Source organism: Ailuropoda melanoleuca, chromosome 6 (assembly GCF_002007445.2).
Source record: "Ailuropoda melanoleuca isolate Jingjing chromosome 6, ASM200744v2, whole genome shotgun sequence".
In the NCBI taxonomy this organism is placed as follows: Eukaryota; Metazoa; Chordata; class Mammalia; order Carnivora; family Ursidae; genus Ailuropoda; species Ailuropoda melanoleuca.
This window is the reverse complement of record NC_048223.1, coordinates 75,108,726-75,123,335: the sequence shown is the minus strand read 5'-3', so window position 1 is coordinate 75,123,335 and position 14,610 is coordinate 75,108,726. Positions and strand designations below refer to the sequence as shown.

The 14,610-nt window shown below is 55.2% G+C and overlaps 1 protein-coding gene across 4 annotated transcripts in view; it reads right to left on the bottom strand.

The window, feature by feature from the left end:
- Positions 1–14,610, bottom strand: part of SLC29A3 (solute carrier family 29 member 3) — a 40,127-nt gene that overhangs the window by 24,542 nt on the left and 975 nt on the right. For 3 of the 4 annotated variants that reach the window (XM_034662648.1, XM_034662647.1, XM_034662649.1), the window contains exon 2: positions 11,243–11,544. In XM_034662648.1, the coding sequence (XP_034518539.1) occupies positions 11,243–11,544 (302 nt within the window). Of the gene's footprint in view, positions 1–11,242; positions 11,545–14,375; positions 14,412–14,610 lie in introns of those variants that run through there. The other variant, XM_019807729.2, reaches the window with a different exon arrangement.

Sequence of the window (14,610 nt, the reverse complement as noted above, 5' to 3'; positions counted from 1 at the left end):
ATGTCTGGTCCTTATCTGCCTCGCAGGGGACTTGCTGCCTCCTCTGCTCCTCCATGCAGCCTCACCCCTTGACCCTCCTCGGGCTCCTCAGCACACTGTCCTCCCTTCTTTGGCCCCCTTCCAGGACATCCCAGGGGCTCCAGTTTGGTTAAATGAGGGGGCCTATGAGGTGAGGGAGGCCCGGAGGGGAGACTACGGATGGTGTCAGGTAGCAGGCTGAAGAGGGGCGCTTGTCTCAGAAGGAACTGGGGAGCCATGGAAGAAGGCTTCTGAATAGCACAGATCTGTTCAGGGCTGGGCACAGAGGGATCACCTGGCCGGGGAGGGCAGAAGGGACCGAGGGGGAGCAGCAGGTGGCAGCGGCCACGCATGGATCCATTCATTTCTTCACTCAAGACACAGTAAAGGCAGCTGATCAGCTAGAGGCCACTCACCTCCTCGACAGTAACAGCTGAGCACCTTGTGAGTGCCAACATGAGCTAGAGGCTGGGAGGCCGTGGGGCTCTGGCGAGGGAGGCGGCAAAAGGAGCAAACAGCAAGTTCAGAAAAAAAGCTTACATTAAATGCAATGAACAGAAAAACCAAGTAAGGAGCTATAACAGAGCCTAGTGCGGGGGCGGGGGCTGATGTTGGTGAGGGGGGTGAGAGCCCACCTCTTGAAGGAGCTGACGTTTGGCCCCGAGCATAAGCTATGAGAGGGGTGATGGGCAAAGCATTCTGGACAGAGGGAGCAGCATGTGGTTGGTCCCAAGGCAGGAGTGAGTCTGTGCGTTCGAGCACCTGGCAAACCAGGCTGATCCTGGACTCGGGGAGTAAGGGAGAGAGTGGGGAGACCCGGCTGGGGTCAGAGTTTGGATCTTATTCTAAGTGCAAAGGGAAGGCACTGCCGGATCCTAAGCGACTGAGAAACTTGGTGCGGACACGCAGTCACGGAGCCCTCCCCACACTCTCCTGTTCTGAGTGCTTTTCATGTATTCACTCCCTTGATGCTGATAGCAGCCCTCCCAGGGACAAGTCCTGTTGCAAATGAGGAAACTGAGGCTCAGAGAGGTCAGGCACTTGCCCAAAGTCACGCAGCTCAAACCCAGCCCTCTATCTGCAATGCTTGCCCCTTTACCTGGCGCAGGAGACAGCCGCTCCATTTCATATCTTAAAGAGACCCCGTCCGCAGCCTCCATGGAGAACGGTTTGCGGGGGGCGCCCTGGGAGCCAGCAGCCAGCAAGGCTGAGGCTGGGGTGCTGGCCGTGGAAAAGAGAACAGGAGGCACTTGAGCCGCTGGGAAGGCGGGATCAACAAAGCTTGCTGACAGACTGAGTGTGGGGGCGGAGGGCAGAGCAACCCAAAGGGGAACCCCAAAGTTTCAGGCATGATGGACCTGTTATCAGCAATGTGTACAGCTAACCCGGCAGTGGAGGGCGTCTGCTCCGGTGTCACCTTGGTGCACCGGTAAAATAACCCCACCGTGATTCCAAGCCCTGAGCGTGGCCCCGCGGCGCACAAACCTGGGAGCAGGGCCCTCCCCCCATTCCTCCCCTCACCAGTCCAGCACCAGACAGGCCTCCCACAAACTCTTACAGGTTAATTCACCACTCCGCACATATGTACTGAACTCAGTAGACTTCCAGGCACGTGGGATTCAGCCCAAGCTCCCACTTTCAGGGAACGGATGGTCTGGTCAAGGAGACAGTCGGCAGACGCACACACACACAAACGGCATGTCAGGCAGCGGTCAGCGTTCCGCACGGAAGTTCAGCACGGAAGTTCAGCACGGTAGGTCCCTCTATAATAGATCTCGGAACACTAGTAAGGGAGCGTCTAGTCCAGGGGTGCCCGGGGCCAAATCTGCCCGCCTCCATTTTTGTAAATACGAGAAAGTGGTCAGGCCCATTCGCTTACGGATTATCTGTGGTGCAGAGTAGCTGCAAAGAGATCATGTGCCATCCGGCCGTTTGCAGAAACGGTTTGCCCACCTCCACCTAGTTTCTTAGATAAGGAAATAGAGCCCTAAGTCACCCAGCAAATTTGAAACACAGTAAGAAACATAACCAGCTCTCCCAAACCTCAGGTCTTTCTACCACTGGAGGTGAGCATGGAAAAAGGAAACATGATTTCTGCCAACCCTTCTGCCTCAGCCCTCCCCGACAAGGCAAGCGGCCTCTGATTTTCATCCTTTGTGTTCCCCTACCCACCCTTCGGGCTAAAACCTCAGCGGGCAGAGAAATGGATCAGAATCAGTTCGAGGGAGGGGTCAGAGGGACAGGGAGCCTCGTCAGTCCACGCACAAGTGATCCCGACCTCTGAGGGGTGACAGCTGATTCGGGGCTCAGTCACTGCTGATGCTCAGGCTGGGCTGTCCTTCCTCTTCTGCAGCCTGACCATGTGGCAGGGTGAGGAGGAAGAGGACGCCTTCCAAGAAGACTCCCCACTTACCACACAGCCCTCGCTGGAAGGGGCAGCTTCTGCACCCCCCAGAGGGCCGACATGGTTTGGTGTCCCAGGGCTGAGCGGGGGACAGGGCCCAGGGATATGGCATGTGGGTAAAGAGGAGGCGGTCTGGGGGTGCTCCAGGTGTTCTCCACAGAAGGAAACCCAGCAGAACCATCAGGAAGAGGGAGAAGAGAGAGTCCCGAGAAGACCCAGCCAGCACCTCCCTACCCAACATGCCTGGCGGGAGGCCGAAGCCCCAGGCTCACACGCTGCCACAGGCCTCAGGTGAGTGTGTGTGTGCACACACAGAGGACCCCCAAGAGGCCGGCTAGGACCCCCCAGCCCCCCGCCAGCACCACAGACCCCTCCCAGATGATGATCCTGGTAACGAGGGCGCCCGGCAAAGACTGTGATCTGGCTCTGCTCTCTGGATACGCTTGATGATCAATCACGTTAAGGGGACACTTGAGCACTTAAGGCCCAGGCCATGTTCTAATTTGTCGAGGAAATCGCCTCTGGATTCCAAGGATGAGTGCGGGAGGAAATAAAATCGAAGGCGGAGGGGGGCGGTGGGGAGCGATCGATAGCCCAGGGGGGCCAGGGAGCAAGGCGCGGGTAGGGAGCGAGGCCATGAGCACGCACAGAGAAAATAAAAAGAGAATTTGAGAAGTCGAGGCCACCGAAGGCATGACTGACAGCGTTTCAAGTCAGGCTTTTTCTCTCCCTCTGCAGGACGCAGCAAGAGCTAAACACAGAAGAAAAAGCCATCACAGGTATATTTATTGGAGATAGCATGCTGGCTGGGTCTGCAGTTAGAATCAGAGGGTGGACAAGGGAATAAAAAAATATGACTCACTTTTGGTTCTAATTTTTAAAAATGGTTTGAGAGCAGCCATCCACAGCCCAAGGCACTGGGCAGCTGCGGGGAGGGACCTGCCCTCTCTGCCCCACAGACGCTCACCCATGCCCTGGGAGGGAAGCCTGGAACTCTGTCCTCTCCTGCCTGACCCCCAGACTGTCTCTGCCATCTCCCCTTCTGGGATGACAGGGCTCAGACCAAATCCCGCCTTGATTTGGGGTGAACACCATGCTTTGGAATTCTGCTCTTAAAAAGTGGAATGCTGGGGCGCCTGGGTGGCACAGCGGTTAAGCGTATGCTTTCGGCTCAGGGCGTGATCCCAGCGTTATGGGATCGAGCCCCACATCAGGCTCCTCTGCTAGGAGCCCTGCTTCTTCCTCTCCCACTCCCCCTGCTTGTGTTCCCTCTCTCGCTGGCTGTCTCTATCTCTGTCAAATAAATAAAATAAATAAAATCTTTAAAAAAAAAAAAGTGGAATGCCAAATGGAGTCCACCGTGTGTGTTTTCCATTTGGAGGGATCCGAGTGGCTCTAGGATTGGTCTGCAGGCACATAATGATCCAGCGACGTCCAGGATGGTGGAAGATTCTCAAGGAACAGCACGTGCCATGGAGGAGTGGTTCCCGTACGCCCAGAGCACCTGGCAAGAGTAGCCTAGGTCCACTGCGGGGAGGAGCCAGCACAGCGGGATCCGGGAGTCTCGGCCTTTGCCAAATGTGCCAAGAAACACAATGCAGACTCAGATACCCCTGGGTCACAGCCCTGCTCTCGTCTTCACAGCCCTGTCATCAGCAAGTTACTTAGTGCTTCTGCTTTCCTCCCCTGTCAAACGAGGGCAAAAATGCACCCTCATGGCCGGCTGGAGGCAAACAGGCAGAGCGGGGTGTTTCAAATTACAGGCTGCAGCCCCCTAAAGGCTATGAAATCCACCTAATGGGTCACGACTACAGTTTTGTTTCCTTTTATCTTTGGCTGCCTTCTCTCCTGTTCCTAAGGATGAATCACCTGCATTCTTTTTTTTTAAGATTCTATTTATCTGAGAGAGAGAGAGCGAGAGAGAGCGAGTGCAAGACAGCACAAGCAGAGGGGAGGGGCAGAGGAAGAAGCAGACCCACACTGAGCAGAGATCCGGATGTCATCTCTGGCTAGATCCCAGGACCTTGGGATCATGATCCCAGCAAAGGCAGACCCTTAACCTGACTGAGCCACCCAGGCGCCCCTCACCTGTGTTCTTTTCTGGGACCCCCTCCACTGTGCCCCAGAGCCCAGGCCCTCTGCTCATGGACCTCACTTGCTCTGCTTCTTCCTGTTTCTCAGCACCCACCTTCCCCTCTCTACTGGGCCACTTGCGTGAGCCCACAAGCTGGCTGGTATTTCTCCCGAAGAAAAAAGAAAACCAAACCAGAAAATCCATTCCCTTCTTGACCGTACTTCCCTGGAAGCCCCGCCTTGCTCCTCTAGAATGAGTTTGAAAGCTGCATCCAGCATCCCTCCCCCATCTTCCAGCTTGGCTAGCAGCCTCTGGTCCAGCATCTGTCCCCCGCCACCCCGCCGGCACTGCTCCCCAACGCCACCGCGGACCTACAGAAGGGCAAATCCAATGACAGCTCTCCATCCTCAGCCTAGCTGGCTTTTGCCACTTATAAGGTCATCACGGATGATCACTGGCTCTTCCTTGAAAACTCCAACCAGAGACTGTTCTTGAGTGTGGACGCTGCTGTTTCTGTTACAGACATGGAAGTCTTGCCAGTGAAATTTGCAGGTGTCAAGAACAGTCTGGAAACACTCAAAAGCGCTGGCATGGAGCCCAGGGTTGTGAGCATGGACAGCATGGGTTCAGACAGCCCAGTCTGAGTCCCAGCTGTCACTTCATTTCTGCTTGGGGACAAATTACGTTTTTTGAGCCTTGGTTTCCTTCTCTGTAAAATGGGTATAATACCTATCCCTTGAGCTATAATAAGGAAAGGGATAACGAAAATAAAGCCTCCGGCACATAGCAAGGTGTTGAATAAATCCAGTGGGATTAAGGAATGAACCAGCGCCCTTAGCTTCTGGTAAGAGCTTCCCTCCCAGTGATATCTGGGTCTGGAGGGGAGCTTTGACAACCTGCCTGGGGGACGTTCTTCCAGAGAACTCTCATCATCTAGACTGTCTACTGGGTGGGTGCTCTGGTGGGGGCAGAGAACAGCTCATTAGCTCCATGTGGTGAACTTTCACTTGGACCATGTGGTTGCTTGCTGGCCTCACCTGGAGAACTTTAAAATGCTTGTGCCCAGGCCCCTCCTTCAATTGCACCAGAACTGGGTGGGTGGTTGGGGCAGGCGGGTGGGCTTTAAAAGCTCCCCAGAGGATTCTAGTTTATTCTACCATGGTAGCTGGAAAGGCCAGAGAGCATGCTGGCTAGCAGCACAGGCTCTGCTCACCTCCAGACTGCTCCTGAGCCCAGTTCTGTCACTCGCTAGCAAATGGCCATGGGTCAGTGAGCCTCAGTTTCTCCATCAGAAAACTGGGGAGGACAGTCCCTAACTCACCAGGTTATCCTGCAGATAAAGATGGTAGGTCCAAAGGCGGGTAGGCATGGGCTTCGTGTCAGGGACTTTGTGAAGTCAGCAGGTCATTGCCAAGACCTCTGATGATCTGTTTTCCAGTTTCCTCTTCTCCAAACTAGTTCATCCTGGTTCCTTTTAGCCCTACCCCCTCTGAATTGGGATGTCTGCCCTTGTTCGTAGGGATAGCTTCCAAGTCAAGCTCTCCTGCTTTTTGGGGGGATGCTGAGGGTTTGGGCCAGGACTAAGGTGCTATAATGAGGGGATGTCCTAGGACCCCCCCCCCTCCCGCTGAACCAGGCCAGCCTGGGTCCCTTCCCTATAGAAGAAATCTCACTTCAGGGAGGGGGGTCGAGGGATGCGGTAACTGGGGGATGGACATTAAGGAGGGCATGTGATGTAATGAGCACTGAGTGTTATGTAAGACTGATGAATCATAGACCTGTACCTCTGAAACCAATAATAATTTTAATTGAATTAAAATTAAAAAAATTAAAAAAAAAAAACCCTCACTTCATGTCTACACCAACCCACATGAAAGAAATGCTTTGGTGGTGGCCACTATGACCCCTAGATCTTCTTCTGCTTCTTCGCAGACCCATGCCATCCCTATCTTGGATTGGGGCAATGGGGCTTTCCTCCTCAGCCACACAATAACTAACGCAACAGATTTTTCTTGTTGCTATTATGTGCTGGGCACTATGCCAGCTGTGCTGAGGGCACAGGGATGTACAGTAAGAGAGCTGTGCTCTCTACCGCAAAGAGCTCACAGTTTGGTGGGGGAGGCAAGCCCATCTGTGAACTGGGTACTCTCATCACGGATAATAACACTCCTGCCTCATGCAGGTGCCGTGGGGATAAAAGAGCTAAAGCCAGCAGAGTGCTGAGCAGTGGCCCCCACACAAGAGACAATACCATGAATTGTGTGGCAAGCACCAGAGGAGGAAGTGGGCTCTGGGGACCCAGGATCCTCTAACTCAGAAGGGTGGCAGCAGGAGAGGTTCCACTCCCTCTGACTGGGCTAGTGGGGCTCCCTCCGGTTAGGGGATGGATGGGACAGCAGCAGACCACCAGGCCTGGGTCCCAGGTCTGCTGACACCGAGTGAGACTGTAGGTCCCACCATGACCTGGTCATGTCCTGCAGTCCCATCAGAGAGGAGCCCTGGACAGGCCAAGGTACGTCAGAAGAATGTGCGAGGAGGCCACGGTGGGCTTATGGCAGGGGAGGACTAGGAGAAGGTGTGGTCCCTCTCCTCTTGGGGGTAGAAAGAGGGGCAGGTCTGGCTTATACTCCCTGGCCCAGGGGCACCCCAGACCGGCTTGCAGGAGAGGCCAAGGGGAGGGAGAGGAGTGCCCCACCGGATCAGGAATGGCTTACAGACCCCAGAGCCAAGCGAGGCCCTGGGGGTAGGGAAGGGATCAGGGACGCCGACAGCTTGGAAGCTGGGTCCAGAATCCAAGGGTAGAGCTGAGGCACCTGTTCTCCCAGGGTGGAATAGGAGGCCAGACCAAGGGCAGGCTCTCCATTTGGCAGAGTCAGGGGGTGGGGCCGTCCGGTCTCCAGGAGAGTCCCCTCTATGCCACTCTCTGAGCTGGACCAATTTTGCAATCATCTGTCCATCTGAATTCTCTGTGACATTCTCTACCGCCCTTGCTCACTCTGTAATTGGAGGCAGGTGACCGAACCTCCCCGAGTGTGGCTTTCTGTCGAAACAGTTAAGGAGAGGCGAGTTGAACACCCCTGCCAGCACAGCGGGCCCAGTGTTGGCTCAGAAGACGGCGGCCACCACGGCGCCCTGCGGCACCGCCTCTTCAGAGACATTCTTCCTTGTTTATGCTCTAATTTTCTGGGCTCTGGGCCCAAAGGCCCGTGGTGGATTTCTTCAAAGTTCTTATTCCAGGGACCAGAGACGAGGGGGCAGGTGAGCAGGAAGCTTTCTAAAGCATCCCCAAAACTGTCCTAGGCAGAAGGACATGAGCCTGGGATGGGAGGTGACCTTGAAAGTCACCTAAATTGGAAGGGAGGGGGTCTGTACCAACATCCCTACTCAGCCAAACTCCCCAGCCCATGGTATCGGTCCCTGGGAAATATTAAAAGGAAAGTACAGGAAAAAACCAACATTCAGAGCCACAGCTAACTGAGTTGCAGGTGGAGACAGACCCATCTGACTCCTCCCCCTCCTTCCCCCAAAGTGGCCCTCGGGTGACAGAGCGGACCAGCCACCTCTTGCAGGGAAATCAGGAAGAGAGTGGGAATGAACTGGGGAGGTGGGTGGCAGGAATGAGGAATTAGGCAAAGAAAAATGGCCTGCAAAATGCAGAAACGCCCCAGCATGCTTGCTTCGCAGACCCGGCCCATGAATCGAGGGGTGACAGGTCTCTCATCTCTGATGCCAAGAGCCAGGAGCTCCGGGCAGCCGCAGGTACTGCATCTGCACCTGCCAGCCCTTGGAAAGAGGCAATAAAGCATCCTAGCAGGGCCTGGAATGCTAAGTGCCTGCAGCTGGGAAGGGACCGCCTTGCAGCAGGCGCAGTTCGCGGCAGAGGTCCACTGCGCGAGGCCCCGCTCCCAGGCACCGGCCGCGGCTTCCTCTCCTGCCCCGGGGCCCGAGGAGACAGGTGCACACTCAGTCTAGCCCTGGGGGCTGCCACGGCCGGGTGCTGGCCCAGACAGAAACAGGGATCTTCTGGACGAAGCCCAAGTGGGCCGGGTAATTTACCGAGGCTGGCAGGAGCTGGGATGCTTGAGTCACGGGTATATAAAAGTGGATCATAAAGCACCCCAGCTAAGCCAGACGTCTGTAAATACACCAGGGCCACATGCAGCTTGGAAGTGAGGGCCCCATCCCCCAAGTGATAATAGTGATAATAATGTTTGTACAGCACTCGGGGCGGAGATGCCAGAGCCTGTGCTCAGTGCTGTGTGTGCGTATTAACGTACTGAGTCCTCGACACAACCCTGAGAAGCTGGCGGTAGTAGCACACACACACCCCACCCCCAGTCGTCCCAATCCACACCAGGAAGACGCGGCAGCCCAGAGGCCAGAGAGCCGGGCACTAGCAAAGCCAGGGCTGGAGCCCCCGTAGCCGGCTTCCGGCAGCCACGCCCTAGCGAGTGTCTACAGGGCCCTCAGTCACCTGGGGCCTTGGCGGCGTGCCGCTCCTGACTCAGCTGCTCTGGGGCCGGGTCTGCCGCATGCACAAGCTCCCAGGCGACGCCTGGTCCAGGGACCACACCTTGAGTAGGAAGCCCTAAAGTCCTGGACCACCTTCTCACGACACCTCTTCAGCTGCGGAAATGGGTTTACGCCGCACTGCTCTGGCCCTGGGGGCGTCTACGAATGCCTCGGTGGACAGAAACAGGCCCTGGCAGGGTGTGAGTACCAAGGGCCTGAGGCCAGGCGTGTGAGGTCTTCGACTACCTCGGTCCCTTCCGCACCTCAGCCTAATTCAATCACGATCGCTGCGGTGGGGCTCAGACTGGGAGTCTTTAAACTCCCTGTGGGATTTCAATGGGTGGCCTTGTACAGGTCCCAGAGACAGACAATAGGGCTGCTCCAGTCAATATGTTAGATTTATCCCTACAGAACTGGGGAAATTCTTTGGGGTTAGGTTAGGGATTTCAAAAGTGCTTTCAGAAAAGGGGTGGTGACCCACTGCCTGAGTATGGCTAGGGTCGGCTAGGGTTCCCTCTTCTTGTCCCCTGGAGGAGAGGGGCAGCCGGCCACCCTCCAGCCTGCCACGCTTTCAGAGATGCCCACACTCTCCCCAACCAGGAGCTTCCAAGAGAGAGCAGACACAGCCTAGATCAGCTGTGGACACTGAGGTTCCTGATAGAGATGACCCAAACCTCTGAGCCCTCTTCTCCACTAGGCCTTGACCTTGGCCTCCACCCGGTCTGCTACCTCTCCAGCCCAGTCCTAGCAAGAATCCTGTTAAGTCCATTTATGGAGAAGCCCCCCCATCCTTGATATCCGACCACCCTCGATATCTGAGCAAGCCCCTCATCCCCCGCTCCTGGTGTGCATGCCCTTGGCCTGCCTTTAGCAAGAATTCCCCTGCCCTTGATGGCTCCTCTTTTTTCCATCCACTAATTCCTCTAATTTTCCATCCACTGAGCTCTCACCTGGCTCCTTGGCTATAAATCCCCACATGCCCTTGTAATATCTGGAGTTGAACCCGATCTCTCTTCCTTACTGCAACAGTCTTGAGGAAAGCCTTCCTTACATTTTAACAAGCGGCAGGGTGATTTCTGTCTTTAACACTGCCCTCACCCAAGGGAAAAGTCACGCCCCAGAGTGAGCAGCCCCAGCAGTGGGAGGGGGCTTGGTGTCACTAAACACGATGTCTACTCCTCACCTTGGCATTCCAGGCCCGGACAATGACTTCAGGGCCCAGGCAATGATCTCAAGCCTTATTTTTCCCTTACGTGTACCCCCCATACAGGAAAACTCAGTGCCTTACCGCCCCTCACACACCTGAACGTCCCCCCATCCTGCCTCTGCTCAGGCTTTTCCTCCCCTGGAAGATCCCCTCCCTTCTAGTCCACCTGCTCTGAGTCATAGTGATCTCTCCCCTGGTGACAAGACTACTGATCTCCCAGTCTTCATTTCTCCTGTCCTCCACAGCTGGACAACCTCCCATTTTAGCTGAGCACACAGTTCTCTGGGGGAACGACTACATCTAAAGGCTACATTTTGCAGCCTCCTTGCAGCTCATGTGGTCACGCGACTGAGTTCTGCCCAATGCTATGGAAGCAGAACCAATGTGTGTTACTTCAGGAATGTTCTTATGCCTCTCCTCTTGCGTGATGGCTGGAGCTCCAACAGCCATCTTGGACTGCGAAGCGATCTTGACCATGGAAGCTTTACATGATGGAGCAACAAGGTTCCCGACCACATGGAACATCGTACCAGCATTGGGCTGGCCCCTCCAGACTTGAATAGGAGAGAAAAATTAGGTTCCATCTCGTTTTACCACTGCTTTTTTGGGAATTTTCTGTAACAGCTGAACTCACTGCTATTAGAGCCACCTTTTCAAATCCCTGGAGTCATGAACGCTGGATTCTTGGGTTCACCACAGGACGGTGCGGAGAATCGCCATTTGCATCTTCTGCCCAAGTTAAATAGTATGCAGGCTGAAGGCTGCAATTGTGTCTTCCCCACTTCCATCTTCCCACCACATGACGCATGAGGCTTCACGCACCGCACGAAGCATGTCTCAGGACTGAGGTCTTTCTACTACGCTCCACACAACGCGCTCGTTTGCATCTGTATTCTCGACAGGCTGCAAACCTTCCCGGAACGGTACACCCAAGTACAGTCGTCCTGCAACCCCATCCGGGCTGCTTGCTCCCACCGCCCCCACCGGCTCCCTGGCCCTCCGGCTCCCAGGACGAACACACCCTTACCAGGATGTCCGAGCCCACGGAGTCCTCCCCCGCGGCTGGGTTGGAGCAGTTGCGGAACTTGAACACCCAGTACTCCTTGGCAGTGATAAAGAAGTTCCATGGCAGTAGGCCGCCAATGCCCAGGCTGAAGAAGATGATGTAGGCCCCATGGAAGCGGTCCTTGGGCCTCTGCAGGCTGGGCGGGGGGCGGTCGAACAGCTTCTCAAGCAGTGCTTCCTGGTCAGCGTGGACAGAGCTGCTTGCGGTTCTGTAGGTGGAGTTCGAACTGTGATGAAAGTCATCCTCGGAGGCCATGGCCACAACTGGAGCAGAGAGACACAGAGACAGGGCAGGCGATCAGAAGCGTAGGCTGGCCCCAGCTAAGGACTCACCTGTCCTGCAAAGCTGATTATGCGCCCACCCTGCGTCACCGAAGCATGGTTAGAGAGCTTCAGGTTCAAGGATCGGGGAGAAAGGCAAGATGCTGGAACTGTAAGTGACCAAAGCATCACCCACCCCCCTACTTCCCCACCGTCCAACCCTGTGCAGGGCAACGTAGGTGGTAAACAAGTACTGGGCTGGCCGGGAGTAAGGCAACGTGGTGCAGTGGGACCCACAGCAATCGATCTAGAAGGGCAAACCTGGCCCTTCAAATGTCTATGGAACCATAAAAAAAGGAATTAGGACCCTTGATAGGCAAGGCGTGTTCTCCAAACTCTGCTCAATGTTATGTGAGAAAAGTAAGGAGCAGGAAAGCGCGTAGAGTATGTTATTATTTGTGCCAAAAAGCAGGCAGGGCTGGGTTGGGTGGAGAGCAGAAATCCTCTGGAAGGACACAGGAGAAATTGCAGAGTGGTTGCCCCTGGGAAGGGAGGGGTCTTCACTGCCTCCTCTCTTGTGCCTTTTGAATTCTGAACTATGTGAAGGTATTATGTGTTCAGAAATAAAATTATAAATAAAAATAAAGGCATTCAAATAAAATAACATTTAAAACAATAAAAAAAAAACCCCTAAAGGCTGCCTTCAGAAGCCAGTTTGAGAGATCTAATAGTCCACTCCCTCATTTAGATCGCAGACCAGGCCCAGGGCCAAGCCTGGGTTTGTAGCTCCTGCCCGGGTCCCCACCCCTGTCCCTCACATCCCATCAGAAGACAGCCACTCCTGATGTGTGACAGCACCGAAAACTAACTGAAATTCTCGGTTGCTAGGAACTCTTGCCTACATGACCTTGGGCAAGTCACCATGCTTCTGAGCCTCAATCGCCCCATCTGTAAAGCTAGGGAGGCCTATTTACGATGATTTTGTAACTGCAGCTGGGGGGCAGTGCCTGGCCCATGCACGAACGTCAGCATCTTCCCCAGGATCCTGGGCTTGTCACCTGGCTGGCTGGCTGAATTAGGCCGCGAAGTAGCATTCCTGCTTCTATGCTCCCTATGGCACCTAGGCCATGGCGGCAGCTGGATCAGTGGGCAGTCCTTCCATAGAGCTGAGGGGGGATCACTGCAGTCTCTCCTGCGGTAGCTTCCCTCCTCTCCCAATATATCAAGACATCATCGCGGCTCGGCTCCCAGCGGAGGCTGGGCCTTAACTCACAGCATCAAGCCAGGCAGAGCCGGGCCCTCGTTCCCTGGGAGATGGGAACACCCTGCCACACAGGCACAGAGCCTTCCTTCTCTGTTATCTCACAACATTCCTTGGAATTAAGCAGGACAGGAATTGGTGCCTCCTTCTTTCAGGGGCAAAGAATGAAGCCTTGAAGGCAGTCGATTTGCTCCCCTTTCAAACAGTAAGAATTCCCAATAGCTAAAATTGCTCATGCAATGCCAAGGTCTGTGCCCCGCCCATGGGCCTGACAGCAGCATAACAGGATAGGTAGTACTCTAAGACTCAGTTCATAGATACAGAGTGAGGCTCAGAAAGGTTCAGTCACTTGGCCAAGGCCACACAGCTGCCAAATGGCAAGGACGAGGTTACATAGCCAAGCAGTCTGAGGCCCACCCAAGAGAGGAGTTTGGGTGGTAATGTGAACCCATGTCTGCTGGCTCCAAGTACAGACCTCCTTGCGGAAGGGGGGCTCATGGACAGTGAGCTGTGAGCAGAAGCAGAGGTTGCAGGGCACTCTCACCAGTGTTTGCTGAATGAATGGACCCTGTCTGGGTGGTCAGGATATCCTCTCCTAGGGGGCAGCATGTACCCTGGAGGGGGCAGGCAAGAGGCTGCCAGATGCCCGAGCATCCAAGCCAGCAAGTCTATTTTCAACTCCCCTGGCGGAGCAGCGCCCTTTCCTAGCCTTGTTCCACAGGAAGCCCAGCACGAACAGACGAACCAATGCGGGCACACACGCAGTGTGCATGCCCAGGTGCAGACACACACGCATTTCTCAATTTGTGCTTAGAAATGTAAAAACTATGACCCACGTAGGACAATAGACAAAGGACAGGGGTGGGGGCAGGGGCCTGCGGCGGGGTCACTCTGGCCCACGCTCATCTTCAGGCATCTATTTGTCCATCTCCACCTACAGGGGTGGGGGCAGGGGCCTGCGGCGGGGTCACTCTGGCCCACGCTCATCTCCAGGCATCTATTTGTCCAGGACCATTCAGCCTTGACTGAGCTTCTGAAGAAGGAGCCAGAAATTTTCTCTAACCTGGGTCACAGGCCAGGGCACTGGAGTGAGCAGTCTTATTACTCTTTATAAAAGCTAGCTGCTGGCTTTTGGATTAAAAAGAAAGAAAGGTAAAAGAAAACTAAGGAAGAGGCCTGGTGTCACCAGCATGGGCTGGCTGCAGCCTGCTGTGTACTCTCAGTCACCTGCAGGAGTTGGCCAGGCTTGGCGGGGCTCCCTTCCTGGGTGACTTGGGGGAGGGGGCAGCACCCCCACAAAGAAGCAGAAGTTTGTGGTGCCTGGGCTGCTGCAGACAACCATCTGGAACTGGGGCTGGTTCCAAGAGGTTTCTGACTCTGGCTAACTCAATCTCCTCACTGTGCCTCGATTTCCTCATCTGTGAAATGGGGGTAGGGGAGCTGGTGATGCTAACCTATGGGAAAGCACTGCTGGGGAACACAGGGTGCCATCCAGACACCAAGGCAGAATCGCTTTGGGGTTGGAGGCACCCCCAGCCTCAGACTCCCCCAATTTGAACTTAGAGTCAGCCACCTTCTGGATACTTCGCGCTGACTCGTCCATACGCAGGCCCCCCACAACCAGGCGGTGAGGTCCCGTGTCAGGAAATCCATGAGGAGGAGGAAGAGGAGCGGAGAGAATCTGGGGGATAAAGAGCATAGCGGCCCAGAGAGGGAAAAATTAGCAGGGGGGGAGCCGAGAGTTAGACGGGGGGTAGAGGGGTGGGAGCGATGTGGGGGGTTCCAGCGAGAGGTGAGAGGCGCCGCCG